Source organism: Sycon ciliatum, chromosome 9 (genome assembly GCF_964019385.1).
Source record: "Sycon ciliatum chromosome 9, ocSycCili1.1, whole genome shotgun sequence".
Classification (NCBI taxonomy): Eukaryota; Metazoa; Porifera; class Calcarea; order Leucosolenida; family Sycettidae; genus Sycon; species Sycon ciliatum.
In genome coordinates, this window is record NC_088651.1 from 21,673,757 (window position 1) to 21,691,252 (window position 17,496).

The window sequence follows — 17,496 nt, forward strand, 5'->3', positions numbered from 1 at the left end:
GCATTTATGATTTTAAAGGACAGAATTTTTCCCCGTTTTATGGATGTTTTGTTCAACATGACGATTGCATGCGGTCTTGAAAGCCTGAAGCTGCCTAAGTTTCGAATCATCTGGAGCAAACATCACACAGGGCAAGCAGAAGCCACCATTGCATGCCTGTCAAAAGGCTACCCAGGGTAACTCCTCTAACAAGGATAGTTGAAAGTGGCGCTGTTTGCCATCCGTCTGGACACGCACAGGAAACGAAATCCTTCGCCTTCGGTGGCGCACAATGATTGTCGATGACGGAAATCTTTTCCGTGTCCAGCAAATTTCGGGGGACTGGATTCCGCTGTGGACGTCGACTTTCAGAATATCCCGTCCAACACACTCCCATGTCATTGAAGTTTGTTTTGGATGATCCAGCAGCTTCCAACAACGGTCGCTCTACAGCTTCGCCGACGATTCCTTCCTCAACGCTGCTCGTTGGATGCAGACTTCGCTTGCAAGTCAGGTGCGTCTGCATTCTCATCTATCGCTTGACCTTCGCCACTAGCACTGGCTACACGCTTTGTCTGCAGCTCAAAATAGCTCTGAATAGAGCGCTGGCCCTCTGGATGTCGACGCTTCATTTTTTCTTTTCCACAAAGCGAAAGCATAGTCAAAACACAACCAACTAATTACTTTGTCAAAACAAACTCCAAAGGAAAATTTGACTCTGAGATCGAGGAATCCGGCGATGTAACTACAGTAGAGACTTTGTTGAACCCAGTTCAGTACGCTGTGTCCCAGCACTACTTTCACACCTGGGCTAGTCACCGTCCTCAGTTCAGTACGCTGTGTCCCAGCACTACTTTCACACCTAGCTGGGCTAGTCACCGTCCTCGATCGGACCGTCAGGCGGATGCCAGGCATGCACTTGCACTGTGAGCGCTGGGCCTGGATCAACAAATTCTCTGTACCCACATGGAATTGTTTTACTGGTTCCCGGGCATCCCGGGAACCGCCCTATGTACGCCCCTGATGCATGTTACGAAGTCATGACCAGTCTGGACTTTTGTAGCCATGATATGACTGTAGGCTACGGATATTGCTCTAAATATTAATTGATGTATAGATGATGTTCGGTCATGATGGAAGGAGACGTGGAGCTAGGGAGAGATGATAATATATTATGATTATTCGCAGGGTGAGGCCCAGGGTGACATCGGATGGACGAGTATGATGATTACGAAGACAGTTGAACATGATAATTTTCAAAGGTAACTCAAACTAATTTAGCAATGAAATAATTATTTTTACTGAAGTACAAAAGAAATCAAGGAATGAATAGAAGAAGTATTGTTTTCTCTTTTCCATGTTGACCTCTTACATGCATGGACACCTTGCCCTTGGTATGGGGATACTCATGTACATGTACAGTACATGTATTTTCTTGTACTTATGGCCACTTGCAACTACTGTCACTTGCAAGTACGAAAAAACGCACAATTTCCCGAACTTTGAGGCTCCATAAGTACAACAAAGTCAATATATATCCCCGGGTGCCAAAGCATAATATGAGGATTTTACAAGCATAATGCGAGAATCCATGAAAGCATAATCCCTTGATTTCGGGAGAATAATCCACCGGTGCCTAATTACCATGCAGAGCACCAGCACTTATCAGGTGCATTGTACACAATTGTGTAGCCTTCATACTAGAACTGTGGCACAATCATGTAGTTATGCTCCTACCTCCGAAAGGATCATCCTTTCCGGCCAAATTATGCTCCAACTTTTCAACCACCAAATTATGCCAATAATTATTAATTTATTATGCCGGCAGGGCGACCCCGCCCGGAGCCACGCTGATGTACCCGTGCGCCGTTTACTACCAGCACACGGCCACGTGTTGAAGTGCTCGCACCCCCCCCCCCCCAACACACAGACACCTGGGCCGGGTTGCACTTCACCCCCCCCCCCCCCACACACAGAATCCTGGGGCGGGTTGCACTTCACCCCCCCCCCCCCCGTCCCCCTACACACCACACACAGAAACCTGGGCCGGGTAAGGGGTTGCGCTTCACCCCCCCCCCCCCCCACACACACACCACAGACACCCTGGGCCGGATTGTACGTCACCAAACACCAGCAGTGACCATCACCATTGCATACCACAATAACGAGAAGAATGCATAAAATTCATTATGTGCAAAAAAAGCAGTCTAACACGTATTCGAACAAACCAGAAAATGGACAACTATGGACAATGACGATGCGAACAAGACCAGGCCAGAGAAACAAGCAAGGAAAGGAAGTTTAACGACAGAGGATTATGATGATGGCAGAATGACATTGTACACCCGCTAATCCGACCGCTATGTATGTGTTTGTCAAGACATCCAAGGGGGCAAATGCGAGGCATATAAAAAAGCCAACAGAAAGAAAGAAGGAAGTAGAAGAGACTGGGATTGCTGGGGGCGGGAGAAGCCACAGGACAACCGCCAGCCAATGCCGTGAATGGAACATACTGAACACACACGCACACGCACACACACACGAACGCAGAGGAGTAGAATCACCGGCGTCTTGGGTAGATGCCGGCTCTCTTTTTCTCCTCGATGGCATTGCGCCCGCGCTGTCTCGCCGCAGCAGCTGTATAACACAGCAATGCACACGCACGCACGCACGCACACACACACACACACACACACACACACACACACACACACACACACACACATATGTACACATACACGCACACAAACACACATGTACACCCACACCACCACCACCACCACCACCACCACCACCACCAACAACAACAACAAAATATATAACATGTCTAGGATCTGCTGGACACGTTGTGCTTAGCCTCTCAGCGTGCATACAGTGTGTGGGTACAGTGAAGGTACCATCCCACCAGCCTGTCTAGTTTCACTTGAAGCACTGATAGATCGAAAAAACTAAAATAATTGAATACCGGTATAAGGAAATTTTTTTATAACATGTCTAGGATCTGCTGGACACGGCAGGAGCAGGCACAACACTCCAATATTCCATATTCCCTACTCAATCTCACAGCGTATGGCTAGCCGATGCATAGGGGCTCCGTGCACAGTAGCTTGTGGCTACAGTGTGTGGGTACAGTGAAGGTAGCATCCCACCAGCCTGTCTAGTTTCACTTGAAGCACTGATAGATTGAAAAATCTAGAACAATTGAATATATTCATGGATTCAATTATTTATCTATTTTGAGGTAATGTGTGCAGCGAAGAGACCGTATTTGGAAGGTTCGAGTTGAGGTACCCTAATGTATTCATGACATCCTTGCAATTCATGCAGATTTCTTGGGAGTGAAGGGGAGATGAAAACGTACAGTACCTGAAATGACGGTGGCGTAATTATATTGCCGGCATTGAATAAAAAGAGATCCCAGTGTATTTCACCCCCGCTCTGATAGCGAATGCCGTAATTTCACAAATGTTCGGAGTACATTTCATGTTGGATACTTTCGGTGCATCTTTTTCATAACTAACGTAAACTTTCAATACAATCAAACCTGGTAATTACAGACATTGAAAGGACTGAGGCAGGTGCTACAGGCAGTTGCACCAGGCAGAGGCAGTTGCACCAGTGATCGCATAATTGTGCACGTCATTTTTTCTCTCGTCACAATGAAGGCAACAATCATAAATATTATCCATTTCTCCAGAAAAGTGTCTGTTTTATGCACAGTGCTACTCAATGAAATCCGGCGGCGTGAGTCAAGTTTACACTTTGCACCATTGCGCAGCCCAGTGTTCGCAGGTCTACAGTCCATTCACAAAAAGATGGGCCCTGGCTCTGGCGAGCTCCCGTATTAGGCGATTTTTCAAGATTTTATCGTACACAGTGCAGTGCTGTGAAATTTGAAATTTGAAAAAGGGGTCCAAAAAGGGTACCTGAACTGGGGTTCGAACCGTACAATGCACTGTTGCAGGCAGGGTCAAACGGCCTGGATTTTGATGGGTTTCCCCAATTCAGTGCTCTTGGGGCAAAACCTGGCCGAAATCCTATTCTTGCTATGGCTTGCTTTTTGGAGAAATAGACTTCAGAAACATAATAATTGGAAGAGGATTCCATAGGGGATTGCAGAAAAAAATTCTAAAAAAACTCAACGTTTCACCCAGTTATGGCCAAAAGCTAGAAGTCCATCTTTTTCTGAATGGACTGTAGGGCTGCGCAATGCCCAGCGCGTACTTGAGTGCTGCGACTGAATTACATCGAGTAGTACTGTACATGTACATGCTGCTGCTGCTACACGATGTCTTCGCAGACTACTCGTGTCGTGCCAAGTGAGCTCCTGGGTTTGGTGCAGTGTATCGAGCGACTGTACAGGCTGGGACGCTGGGCTAGCTGGCCTGGCCAGCCACCGCACGCAATCCCGTACTGTAATACCGGGCGCCGAAGAATGAACAGGTTTAGAGTTTCACCAAGCACAGCATACCGATGCATACATGGTGACTCTACTGGGTGTAGACTGCAGTATGCAAAAACAGTAAAACCTGTAACTAAAGACCACCGTGACTAGCGACCAGCCTGGTACTACAGACCACATCGCCAGGCATGGACGGTCTCACATGGTTGTGCGGTGCAACCCTCTACCTAAAGACCACCGTGACTAGCGACCAGCCTGGTACTAGAGACCACTTCGCCAGGCATGGACGGTCTCACATGGTTGTGCGGTGCAAACCTCTAACTAAGGACCACCTGCTACTAAAGACCGCTTTCTCTGGCCCCAAGGGGTGGTCGTTAGTCACAGGTTTTACTGTAAGAATGGTCTAGGCTGACTACCCCAGTTCTTCGGCGACCCACAGTACTGCACACATGGAACAAAGAGCATGTCGAACCCTATTTTGGAAAGCCCTGAGAACTAGCTAGACATGCCTCTGAAAAAGATTGTATGAAATGCCTTCAGGGCATGCCTCCCAGTGGAAATACCGTAAAAGTCCGTAAATAGCTACGTACTTACTTTCGAATTTAGTGTGCACACCCGTACTCACTTTCGGGTACGAATTAAACTTTCGGACCTGACTTGTGTGCAGTGGAGAAGTCATTCTTCATGTCGATGTATACGCTACGCGCTGCATGTGCGAATCGGACCAGTACTTATCTTGGGCAGTACAGTCAACTTCGCTAATAACGACTGCGGATATAACGACAGTGCGCGGATAACGACAGAATTTCCATGCCCAGAGCAAAGTCCCATCTAACTGTAATACATACAATGAGACTTCAGGTATAAGGACACTTTTTTGATGCCCCGCCGAGTGTCGTTGTACGCAAAGTTGACTGTATGTTTATCGCGCTGAACTTGACTTCAACAGACAGAGTCAACAGGATGAAAGGGGTATTTATTTAGGGCAGGTACTTATTTACTGTCTTTCACGGGAGCAGCATACACGATAGAGTCCTGCACATTCAACACCCAACTGGGCCTACATGATTCTACGGGATTTGCGTTCATCATCTGCACAATGTGCATGAGGCTGATTGCATTTTGCAAATGCTACCGTGTTCGGCCCCATTTCTCTGTGCTGCGTTGATAAGCCCACAAAGGAGGGGATAGTGCTGTAGACTGTACTCCGACTAGGGTTTTTGGGGGAGGAAAGTACATCCTCTATCAATGTATACTCCGAAAAGAGATGATGCACCCAGCCAGTGGTTTCTGGGTCAGGTGCTGATGCACCCAGCCAGTGGTTTCTGGGTCAGGTGCGGTGTTAAATGCACACACACATACACACACGCGCGCGCACATACATAAACACTTGCACAGACCAATACCACGCAGATGGATGTCACATGAATTATACACGCACCTTGCGCTCTGAGAATGGCTGACTTTCCTCTGCCAACGGACGACGTTGCGCCCTTCTGCTGGCGCTTGAACATAGGCGCATTCTTAAGCATGTCGGGCAAGATAAAGAAGCGGATCTTGCTGCCGCGGAGGAACACCTGCTCCAGTTGTGTGACCTGGCCGTTGCGGGCAGTCATCGTAATGCTGTGCATCTGGATATTCATATTGTCCTCAGCATCCAGTAGCTTGCCACGGTACACCTCACCCGACATTGTCTCGCAGGTGATGATATGGCCCACGGCCTCGTGAAGGAGCTTCACTGGGATACCGATTGACATCGTGAAAGCCCTCTAAACCTTGCAAGGATAGGCAGGAGCAATCCAAGCTTTGAAAACTAGAAACTTTCTGTCGATATCCCTTGATTCTGTTCTCGAAAATCAGAGAACTAGAATGGCATGCAATTTTTTACTCGAATATTTTTTTCAGGAATGCTCGTTCAACGAACGCCAGTGTGGAGGCGCCATATTTGCCATAACAACACAAATGGCGGCAAAATTTGAGTATGATGTTTTTGCAAAAAAAGAATTATTTGGCAGCATTTGTTTTGTTTTGAATGATTGTGCACAGGGAGTCGTCAAATACATTTTTTGACGACTCCCTGATTGTGCAGTTTGATCTTGCGATAGTTGGAAATAATTTTGAAACTCAGAACTCTCTTGTGCAATTGTTTGCATCACATCATACTTACATTGTAGAGTTATTGTATTGGCACGACCTTACTCATTGACCTATGGTTTGGCAGTGTCTGTTATCAGTCTTTCGCTGAGCACATCGGTCACGGAAAACTTACGACCCGCCAGCCAGAACCAGGCTTGCTTGCACGCCTTAGACAAATGTCCTAAGGGAGTTCTCACTCTCAGTTCTGAACAACAAATACTATACAAGAGCACACATAGCCGATTCCTGACGCACGCCTGCTGCTGCCGTTACCCCGTGTCTCTCTTGGAAATGTGGCGGTGGCATGCAGAGCGGGGCCAAGCGTAACCGCCTGCGCTTGCTAAAGAGGAAACGCGAAGAGCTAGAACAGAGTGGATCAGCGGATTCCTTGCTGCTGACCATTCCTGAGTCGCCACCGAAACGCCAGGAGCGTAGTCGATCTACTCAGCAGTTTGGCATTGTTGTCAGTGACGAGAGCAGTGGAGAGGACACGACTGGCCGCGAGCAAAGTCATCGCCATACGCACAGGTGAACAGCTGCATAAAGTCACTCTAATGTGCATGTATTGCTATTGTAAACGAGTATTATAGGGTAGGCAAATCACACCAGTACAGCATCGCCGGAAACCTTTTTTTTTTTATTGGTCCGACCATGCCATTATAGCTTCTACTGTCGTGGACATGGAAATCCGGTTGAATGACCGCGGCCGACGCCATCAGTGCGCACAGAGCGTTGCATGCACAGTGCACTTGTTGATGACATGCGTACTCGCGGCCAGCGTCCTGGGGCCGCTTGATCTGCGACTGGATTTCCATGTCCGCGACAGTACTTTGTGTATGCTACAGTCCTAGAAGTACAGTAAAAACCTGTGACTACCGACCACCCCTTGGTTCCAGCAAAAGCGGTCTTTACTAGCAGGTGGTCTTTACTTAGAGGTTTGCACTGCGTGACCATATATGGATCCCGTTAGATGATATGTATGTCAAAATGCAGCCAATACAATTCCCCAGAACTTGCGCAATACCATTCTTATTTTAGGTCAAACAACACTTGGAGAGAAAGACGGAGAGACGGAGAGACGGAGAGAGTCAGAGAGAGAGAGAGGGAGAGAGAAAGAGAGAAGAGTTTAATTTTTTGCGGACATCAAATTCAGCTGCTACTTCTGAAGCCAGGAGTCAAACGCTCCCTGTGTAAGTTTCGTTTTGCGCTGGGCTTCAAATTTGTTCATGCAATCAATCGTACCGACTGTCCTTGTGCGGACGTCTTGATTGCTTGAACGCGATCCGTCAGCATCAGGACCTTGTGGTGCTGCTTGGTTTATGGATCCCTTGATGCCATCGTCGATTCGTCTGTATGACTGGGGTGACAGAGCCGCTCAGTCTTCGTTTCTCCTCCGAGTAGTAACATTGATAAGAGAGCGCTTCCGATGCGCTCTCCAAGACGTTTCCTATCATGTTTATTCTTCACAGGGCTTGAAACTTTGACAGGTACAGTGCAGTCCACACCGACTGCACAGTCAAAATGACCTGCGTTCATTTGTTCAGCTGTAGTATCGAAAGTTTTCTTTCAGGACCTTGGAAAATCAGCAAAATTTCAAGAAGAAGCTTCGAGCAACATTTGATTTCCTACATCGCGGTCGCTAGTTACGGGTCAAAAGTTGTCTTTGGGACAAGAAAAGGCGGTTACTGGTCGCGTTCAGCAGGTAGTTGCTAGTCACAATGCATTGCATTTTGAATGTGAGACCCTCCGTGCCTGGTGAAGTGGTCTGTAGTACCAGGCTGGTCGCTAGTCACGGTGGTCTTTAGTTACAGGTTTTACTGTAGTACCAGGCTGGTTGCTAGTCACGGTGGTCTTTAGTTACAGGTTTTACTGTAGTACCAGGCTGGTCGCTAGTCACGGTGGTCTTTAGTTACAGGTTTTACTGTAGTACCAGGCTGGTCGCTAGTCACGGTGGTCTTTAGTTACAGGTTTTACTGTAGTACCAGGCTGGTCGCTAGTCACGGTGGTCTTTAGTTACAGGTTTTACTGTAGTACCAGGCTGGTCGCTAGTCACGGTGGTCTTTAGTTACAGGTTTTACTGTAGTACCAGGCTGGTCGCTAGTCACGGTGGTCTTTAGTTACAGGTTTTACTGTAGTACCAGGCTGGTCGCTAGTCACGGTGGTCTTTAGTTACAGGTTTTACTGTAGTACCAGGCTGGTCGCTAGTCACGGTGGTCTTTAGTTACAGGTTTTACTGTAGTACCAGGCTGGTCGCTAGTCACGGTGGTCTTTAGTTACAGGTTTTACTGTAGTACCAGGCTGGTCGCTAGTCACGGTGGTCTTTAGTTACAGGTTTTACTGTAGTACCAGGCTGGTCGCTAGTCACGGTGGTCTTTAGTTACAGGTTTTACTGTAGTACCAGGCTGGTCGCTAGTCACGGTGGTCTTTAGTTACAGGTTTTACTGTAGTACCAGGCTGGTCGCTAGTCACGGTGGTCTTTAGTTACAGGTTTTACTGTAGTACCAGGCTGGTCGCTAGTCACAGTGGTCTTTAGTTACAGGTTTTACTGTAGTAGCAGGCTGGTCGCTAGTCACGGTGGTCTTTAGTTACAGGTTTTACTGTAGTACCAGGCTGGTCGCTAGTCACGGTGGTCTTTAGTTACAGGTTTTACTGTAGTACCAGGCTGGTCGCTAGTCACGGTGGTCTTTAGTTACAGGTTTTACTGTAGTACCAGGCTGGTCGCTAGTCACGGTGGTCTTTAGTTACAGGTTTTACTGTAGTACCAGGCTGGTCGCTAGTCACAGTGGTCTTTAGTTACAGGTTTTACTGTAGTAGCAGGCTGGTCGCTAGTCACGGTGGTCTTTAGTTACAGGTTTTACTGTTACTGTAGTAGTAGTAGTAGTATTTATTATTTTACTAGGCTGTCCCTCCAGGAATCCGCGGACAGAAAGTTGAAACTCTACGCAGAATTCTGCGGCACAAATCGCTACATTATGCGGCGGATAGCGTGAATTCTGCGGCAATACTGCGGTATTTCTGCGGCGCTGCACCGGCGAAAAGACATGGCTATATGCTATGTGCAAGTATCAATAAAAAATTTAGTGGTCGAAAACACACGATAGGCTCAATACAGTAACGAAGAAAACTGGTACAGTTGCTGTACTGTCCATTGCACCTGCACATCATGCAAAATAGCGACAGGACACTGCACTGTGCGTGAATATGAAGCGCGTGCTCGCATTGCCCCCAAACCTTGATTTTTCACGATTCTGCGATGAAAACTGTGAATTCCGCGGGATATTAAAAAAAACATGAATTCCGCGGATTTTACCGCGGCCGCGGAATCTCGGATTCCTGGATGGACAGACTAGGGCAATCCCCACAGACTGTGGGTCTTTTTACAGGGTACCATATAGCTGGTGCACATCACCTCTGTCAGCAGTACACATGCGCTGGTGGCCAAGGAGTCGGTGCGATGATGACCTGACCAACTGGACCGGTTCCGGCGTGTCTGTATTACTGTGTAATATGTCCATAGCCATTTGCACAACAGCACAATTATTCATCCTATTCATTGATATTTTGTGACTAATGTCTCCTCATACACAAAGTACTGGAGCGAAACAGCTGTCTGGAGGGTCATTGTCAATATCAAGCTATATACCGGAATTGTCCTCGCTGTGGTGATTGTGATGTGAGTGCAGAGTTTGGATCGGCCAAGAGCACAATGTGGTGGTGTGGTGTATTGGATTCCATAATGTCTCCTCGTCGGAAAAAGAAAAATAGGGATTCACTGGCCAGAAAAAGCCACTTCAATCAGCTGTGTGGTGGATACCAGGCCCAAATTTAGTGGCGGTCAATTCATCAGCCTTGCAAGTTGTTGAATGGTGTAATCCCAGCACAAGTTGCTATGTCTAACATATCTGTTCGCTATCATTGCTTCAGCGATGGGCATGTCTGAGTCTGTGTGTGTGCGTGCGTGCGTGTGTGTGTGTGCATCGTGTGTGTGTGTGTTTGAGCAGGAGTGACGAGCGGGATAAGTACAAGAGTGGTGGTGACTCCACAGGCCAGCACAATGAGCCATTTCATTTGCCACCACCTGGACAGGTCAGTCCGTTTTACCCATGTTCTCTAGTGAATCACACCTTTTTACACAAATAAATCAAGGGTAGAAAAGGAGAAAGAGGAGCGAAGAGCTACAAGTTACGCTACAGTATCCACGAACACCACCAGTTTCTTTACAATCTGCTCATGCAATAACATTGCACGACACTGACCAGGGGCGTCGGAAGGTATTTTAGTGTGGTACGGTCACCATCTGAAGTACAATTTACTCAAGGGGAGGGGTTGCTGAGCCGAAAATTTTGGGAACTTAGATCCCAGATCAGTGTATTTGTATAAGGATTCGCGGGGTACCTGGGGCGAAAAGTGGTACGGTCAATACCGTAGTGACCGTACCGTGTCCGACGCCCCTGCTGACCAACGGTGCTGCCGTTCTTTGGTAGCTGTGGTAGCTCTTTGGTCCTCTTTTCTTCTTATAAATAAATCTTTGGCTCTCCACCGGAGTATAATTACCATATTTGCCGGAGTATAACGCGCATCTGAGTATAATGCGCACCCCCATTTTTAAGCAATATTTTGGCAATTCAAGGTAGGGCTGAGTCGGGTAGCATTTTCTTCGGGTATCGGGTCCGGGTAGTTTTCCACGGGTAGCACGGGTACCCGATCGGGTAATGTTCCCATGGTAAGACCACAATGCCCACCGGCCCCTTCCCTTACACACTGGGTAGACATGCGTGAATTATTTGCACACGTGCACTGTAGACCTCTCTCTCCACTCTTTCTACATGTCATCTGCGACTTCGGGTTTTCGGGTACGATTCGGTACCCGTCTACCCGAGGTCCTCACGGGTAGCACGGGTACACGACTACCCGTGCACACCACTAATTCAAGGTATATGCAGAGAATAATGCGCAGCCTAGATTTGAGCAGTATTAATTAACCATAAGACAGTACTAGAGTGCGACCATTGTCATAAAAAAATGCATTCAAATGGCTTGCGCAGGGTCAGAGGTGGCACACTTCGTAACAGTTTGATGCATTGCATTACCTTTCGAAGTGCATGTTCATTTTTTTCATATTCGGAGCATAGCGCACCAGCGATTTGGGGCCAGAAGTAGTGCCTCCAAAGTACGCACTATACTCCGGCAAATATGGTACGTAAAAAAAGCGGGTGCGACTTACAATCAAGCAAGACTTACTACTGAAGTCAATATAACAAAACAATATGGCTCAAAACCTGAAAATGGAGGTGCGACTTGTAGTCGAGTGCGACTTATAATCGAGGAAATACGGTACGTTTTGATGGGGAAAGGCCAGACACGTGGCGTATAACGTCACTATTTCCACGAATGTGACAAAGGAGTTGTATTATGTCCACTAGAACTCACCTAAATGGTGCTCGGTAGACAGAAGTGTCCGTAAGAGGCGATTTACACGACTGCAGGATTCATTCCGTGTGTGATGCTGCCATGGAGATTCAGTCACGTGAACTCAATTTCCGGCGCGAACTTATCCCGCGAGCTTTCTCTGTACAGTCCCGGTGCCGTGAGGGGACTGGGGATGCATACCGTGGCATTCCGTGTACTGTTTTGTACTACATGTACTGTACGTGCATCCTGCCGTGTGAATCGATTTTCGTTTTTCCCGTCGCAAGCTCTCGGGATCGCGTGCTTCACTTCCCGGCGGGGTGCACTGCCGTCGTGTAAATCGCCTTTAATTTGGGCGTCGGGATATCTGAGCGGCTTTTGAACACCTTTGCGGCACCAGCAGTGTGCTGGCAAGACGAATGATGGTGTTTGAGTTTTCCTCTGTCTGTGTTTGTGTGTGTTTGCCGTTTGTACAGTGGATGTATGCACAGCCAGCGGAGTCCTCCGTGGCCAGCGCAGCCTCTATGCCCACCATGCGTCAGTCTAGTGTCGGTGATAGCGTGCCATGTGCCGGGTGTAACGTGACACCACGCCAAACGAGACCCCTACATTCACGTCCACGTAGGAAGGGTGTCGCAGAAATGCCACAAACTCCAGTATCCGAAGCTCAAGTGACGGACACGATCAAGACGGAAGCCGCTAGCTGGCAGCATTCGAGCGTCCTCTCATCTTTACTGTCTTCTTCTCCGGCGTTAAGCCTGGGCAATGCGGCGGGTCGCAAACGCGGCGCGATTTCATCTCGCTGTTTGCCCGATCCTGGTGCCATGGAGTCGACATCACCATCCGTCACCGTTCCTCGTTCATATGGCGTGACATCATCAAACACTGCAGGTCAGCGGTTTGGAGAATTATTGTCACGAAATATTCATCCCACTCATGGTTCGATATTTCAGCAGCCACTAAGCTCAACGACGCATTCCGTGGCGCCATTGTTGCAGGCGTCATCCAAGCTACAATCGCGCATGGTTGACTTCCTCGGCACGCAAGCTGATCGTCACGTGGCCGTCGCAGAGGGACAAGCACCGGAACAGGGTGCCACGTGTTCGCCACCCACCGAACGGATTCACCGTGCTGCTGCCAACCTGCTGGAACGAGTCGACGGTAGTCGTAAGGAGATCGCCGCGTCGTCACGGGCACGTCTTCACACGCCTGCTCCCACCGTGTCAGTCAGCACAGCCGAGGCGACGGCGCGCGTGAAGCGAACAATGGATGCACCGCCCGAAGAGCGCGGAGTGCCGGCAAGGAGGTCGCCGTCTTGCGAGCCTGTCCGTGCGACACTGTTGTCTGACGTCCAACAGCACAGTTCTCCCGCCACAGCTCGACCAAGAGGAGTGCACCAGCCAAGACCACTCAGTCCCTACACATCTGCTGATGCTTCTTCTACCACTACTACCACTACACATCGTGGCAGTCAGATATCCGCAACCCAAGGTCGTCGTGTCGGTGCGGTCAATCCTGTGGATATGGAAGTGCACTCGTCGCGTACAAGACCTTCTGGAAACGTGCCACCGTCAAGGTCTTGCACGCCAGGTGACCGGTGGCCATCGCTAGGTGCCGCTGCCACTGGAATGACAAATGCAGCAACGATGACTGGTCGACGTCCTCGCCACCAGAACACCGACACCACAGACAATACCGTCATCACTACAGGAGCCTGGATGCCAAAGGGAGTGGTGGAGTCAGCCAAGCCGTATCGGCAGCAGCATCAACCATCGGCCACCAGCAGCAGCACTACAGCCCTGCTCTCAGAGCTGGACTCAACCAAGCCATACCGGCAGCAGCAACACCACCAGCAGCAGTCGGCCACCACCAGCACCAATATCACTGCAGTAGCCAAGCTCACAGAATGCCAGCACGGCACATCGTCGACCGTGTCGATCACCTCTGGTGCTCCGCCATCGCCGTCGCCAACTCTCCATGCACCTGCCGACGACGGTGATGTGACTAGGTCGATGCGTTCGCTCACCACCACCACCACCGCCACGCCTGTCCAGAACCACCGTACCCTGGAGCGTTCTTCAGTCAGCACGGCTTCCCGCCACCATGGGCGTGCAGAATCACCTCGTTTCCACAAACCACTGGCTTCTGACAAGGACAAGCAAGAACAGCAGACTCTGAAAGCACAGTTTAGCCGACCAGGACAATCCGAGAGCTTCCGTTCGAAGCAGAGCGAAGCTATTCCAGCCGCACGGCACCCCTCACACAGCAGCACAGCTGTTGCAAACGCTCGAGATCGCCTCGACCCCACTCATCGCTTGATTACCAGTGAGATGTCACGTGACAGCCGGTCTATTGATGTCATCGACATACCTGATGACATTGACATACCCGATGACATCATGGATGACATCGACATACCTGATGACATCATGGATGATATTGTCAGTGATGTAATGCCAGGCATCTCCAGCGATCACTTGACTGCTGATCGGTCGGTGACTGCCTCGACCGGCAGCGGGAACACGAGAGCGGAAAGGGTGGTGTCCTCGTCATCGCTACATCACACACGGCCATTCGCCGGTAGCATCTCTGCTTCTGGATCGGCGTTGCTTTCCGAGCGTCACGCCTCACGCGCGTCTACTTCTAGCGAATACTCGTTTCGCCGTCCTAGCCATGGCTTGAAAGCGCAGAGTAACACATTAGTTTATGGCTCTGGTGCAGAGAATCCCGACTGTCCTGGTGGTGTATCAGCCCCCACTGCACGCACTAACTCCATCGCATCCACATCGCATGCCGTGCCATCAACAGCTGCTCTGCCACCACGGTCCTCTGTGGCCATGTTCGCCATGGAAACGGAGTTTGACGACGACGGTAGCTGTGAGGAAGACGAGCGGCTCGCGTTGGCCGCGGTGGACGCGGCCGAGAGAGACATGGAGTTGTCTTCGCGTCCGCCTGCTGAACGCTCGGCAGGGCGAAGCGTGCAAAGCCAGGCAGCTACGCAGCCACGCCAATACACAGTGGGTAGCGCTGGGCGGTCGAGCGCTGCGTCCTCGGCTCTGCAAAAGCAACAGCTAGCTCAGCAGCATCAACGGCAGGCAAAACCAAACCCTGCTACGTGTCCGCAGACGACGAGTGCTTCTCCATGGCAGCAGCAATCGAGCAGCGTCGCCCGCGAAAGACGCGATCATCCGTCTAGCTCTGTAGATAAAGTCTTGAAACCAACAGCTTCCTCTGCGTACAAGGCTGCCATGACAACTGCAAGTCATCGGCGTGACAACCGTTCCGGAGCAGGCGCACAGAAGGCGGACGGCGACAGAGTGGCGGCATACATGTCATCCACTGGAGCGCTTGCTCACGGTTCGTCTACCCGCGCCCTGCCACCGCAGCTGGTATCGCGCCTACCCACCACTGCTGCTGCTGCGTCGTCGGACTCCTACACCAGAAAGGCCGATGGAGGACAAGGCACAGGCACCAGCAGCCGCTACAGCACCACGTTTACATCACCGGCCTCATCAACATCAGCAGCAGCCACAACAGCAGCGGCTGCAGCCAGCCCAAAACACCGGCAGGTTGGACAGCAGATACAGCCGAACACTCAATCGCACCAATCCACCAAACAGCAACAACAGCATCGTAACCTACCACAACGCCAGTACACGCAACAGCCACACCAGGAACGGCAGCAACTCAACCACCAGCCGCACCAGCAACTCAAACAGATGACGCAGCAGCAGCATCGCCCACAGCCTGGGCAACCAGAGCCACCCAGACGTCACCAGTTCGGTCAGCAACCACCTGAGCTCCAAAAGCCTCGGCAGCAACAACAACAGCAGCAACAGCAGAAGCATCAGCGACAACAGCAGCAGCAACGATTGCAGCAGCAGCAGCGCCATGGGCTTGGCGGTGCACGGGATCTTGTTTCGGACTGTCCCCTGTGTGGAATTCACTTCAAAACCTGGTATGTACATGTATCGTGCTTCCCCACATATAAGCCCATGGCAAGAGTAGATAAACAAGAGTGTGCAACTCCGGATCTCTTCTGCACTATCTGCAGATACCTCCCCTCCCGCGGCGGAATTTTTTGTTGAAATCACCTTTTTTTTTAAATGCGCATTTTGCCGCAGAGCAGTGTGAGAGCACATTCTGGGCACCGACCTTGTAATGTAAAGCCCGGCCAAGTGCACGAGGCTAAACTATCCAAAAGACTCGCAGCGCGTGCGTCGTCGAAAACATTACGTCAACAAAAAATTCCGCCGCGGGCCAACCCATCCCGGAGTTGCACACTCTTGTTTTACTTCTCTTACCCATGGGCTTATAAGTGAAAATTTGCTACAAAAAAGATTTTTTGCAGTGTGAACATGTTCGGGTAGAAGCCCATGCGCTTATATGTGTAATAAAGGTTTGTCTGTGCCCTAAACAACGGTGTTATCACAATTCTTTAGCAGTATATTCAGCTCCCGGGTGTTTAGCCAATAGTGTTCACATAAGTATAAGCACACGCTCTTGTAATTGGGGGGGGGGGGGGGGTGCTTCTGTCGGGACATAAGCACATGCGCTAATAATCCTAATATGTGCGGAAGTATGGTATGCCCTAGATTCCTAGCAGTGATACGCTCACGGCACCACGTGCTCTTGTACCTGTCCATACAGTCAGCCTTGCCAATACTCTAGTTTCAGAGATTTTCGGTTCTCAATATTTTCGGTATGAGAGCAAAAGGCTAGGTTAGGTGAAGTGAAATTTTCGGTACAGGGAAGCAGTTCCCTATTGGATTATATGCGTTAGTGTTTGTTCGGTGTGTTGAAATTTTAGGTATGAAACAGATGCACCGAAAGTACCGAAAATATAAGTACACCGAAAATTTGTGAAATTACAGCACCCTAAAGTACCGTTGATCCACCCCCTCTCTAATTGCCACCCCCTGTCGATTTTCTGCTTGTGAAGCGACTTCGACGTATTCAACAAAGTACGCTGTTGAACCGACGCATGCACTGCTGTGCACAATACGTGCCAGTGCAGGATGGAAATGTGCACAATCCAGCACATCGAGTTTGAACTTCCACATTGTTGTACATCGTACTGCACTTGACAGCCTTGGTCTAATTCCTGCCCCCTGCTGAAAACCCAGCTGGGAAGCGAAATGGTGTGTGTGTGTGTGGGGGGGGGGGGGGGGGGAGACCAACGGTACTTTACGGTACTAGTAACCACCCTCGATCGGCCATAAAAAAAAGTGTTGTTATTAGAGAGTTGCCATTATTCAATCAGAGAGAGAGGGGGGGGGGGGGGGGGGGGCTGCGCTCCCCTACCTTTCCTTGGCTAGAGCCCTGTGGTTCCGTCACAACCAGCATGCGCCATCTTGGACCAGTCACAGCAAGCGCAGGCTTGGCCCGGTGTTCTTTGTAGTTCTTTCACTCTTGTCTCCTCACACATGTCTAATTTTATTTCTCCCACAACCTCAACCCGTTGGCTGGAGTGTTTGTGCGTGTGAAGGCACACATCACCGCAGCTTTTTCTAAACTTGTTCTCATTGTCTCTTCTGGATGCGCTGTGTGTGTGTGTTTTGTGGCGCTGT

The 17,496-nt window shown here is 49.8% G+C and overlaps 2 protein-coding genes across 4 annotated transcripts in view; one reads left to right on the top strand and one right to left on the bottom strand.

The window, feature by feature from the left end:
* Window positions 1-2,092: 2,092 nt before the first annotated feature.
* LOC135824500 (small nuclear ribonucleoprotein Sm D3-like) lies at window positions 2,093-6,243 on the bottom strand. Its single transcript, XM_065337235.1, has 2 exons — window positions 5,823-6,243; window positions 2,093-2,616 (listed from the first exon to the last, which is right to left on the bottom strand). The coding sequence occupies exons 1-2, from the start codon at window positions 6,136-6,138 to the stop codon at window positions 2,540-2,542; spliced, it is 393 nt and encodes a 130-aa protein (XP_065193307.1). The 5' UTR covers window positions 6,139-6,243; the 3' UTR covers window positions 2,093-2,539.
* Window positions 6,244-6,496: 253 nt separating this feature from the next.
* The window catches only part of LOC135824430 (mucin-4-like), a 14,958-nt gene continuing 3,958 nt past the window's right edge, over window positions 6,497-17,496 (top strand). For all 3 annotated transcript variants that reach the window (XM_065337166.1, XM_065337165.1, XM_065337167.1), the window contains exons 1-3: window positions 6,497-7,045; window positions 10,519-10,603; window positions 12,403-15,884. In XM_065337166.1, coding sequence (XP_065193238.1) covers window positions 6,822-7,045; window positions 10,519-10,603; window positions 12,403-15,884 — 3,791 coding nt within the window. In that variant the 5' untranslated portion in view covers window positions 6,497-6,821. The remainder of the gene's footprint in view (window positions 7,046-10,518; window positions 10,604-12,402; window positions 15,885-17,496) is intronic.

Coding starts and splice junctions, on each gene's coding strand:
- LOC135824500 (XM_065337235.1), bottom strand. CDS start 6,138: ATGTCAATCGGTATCCCAGTGAAGCTCCTTCACGAGGCCGTGGGCCAT. Junction 2,617..5,822: donor AGCCATTCTCAGAGCGCAAG/GTGCGTGTATAA, acceptor TGTGTTATACAG/CTGCTGCGGCGAGACAGCGC.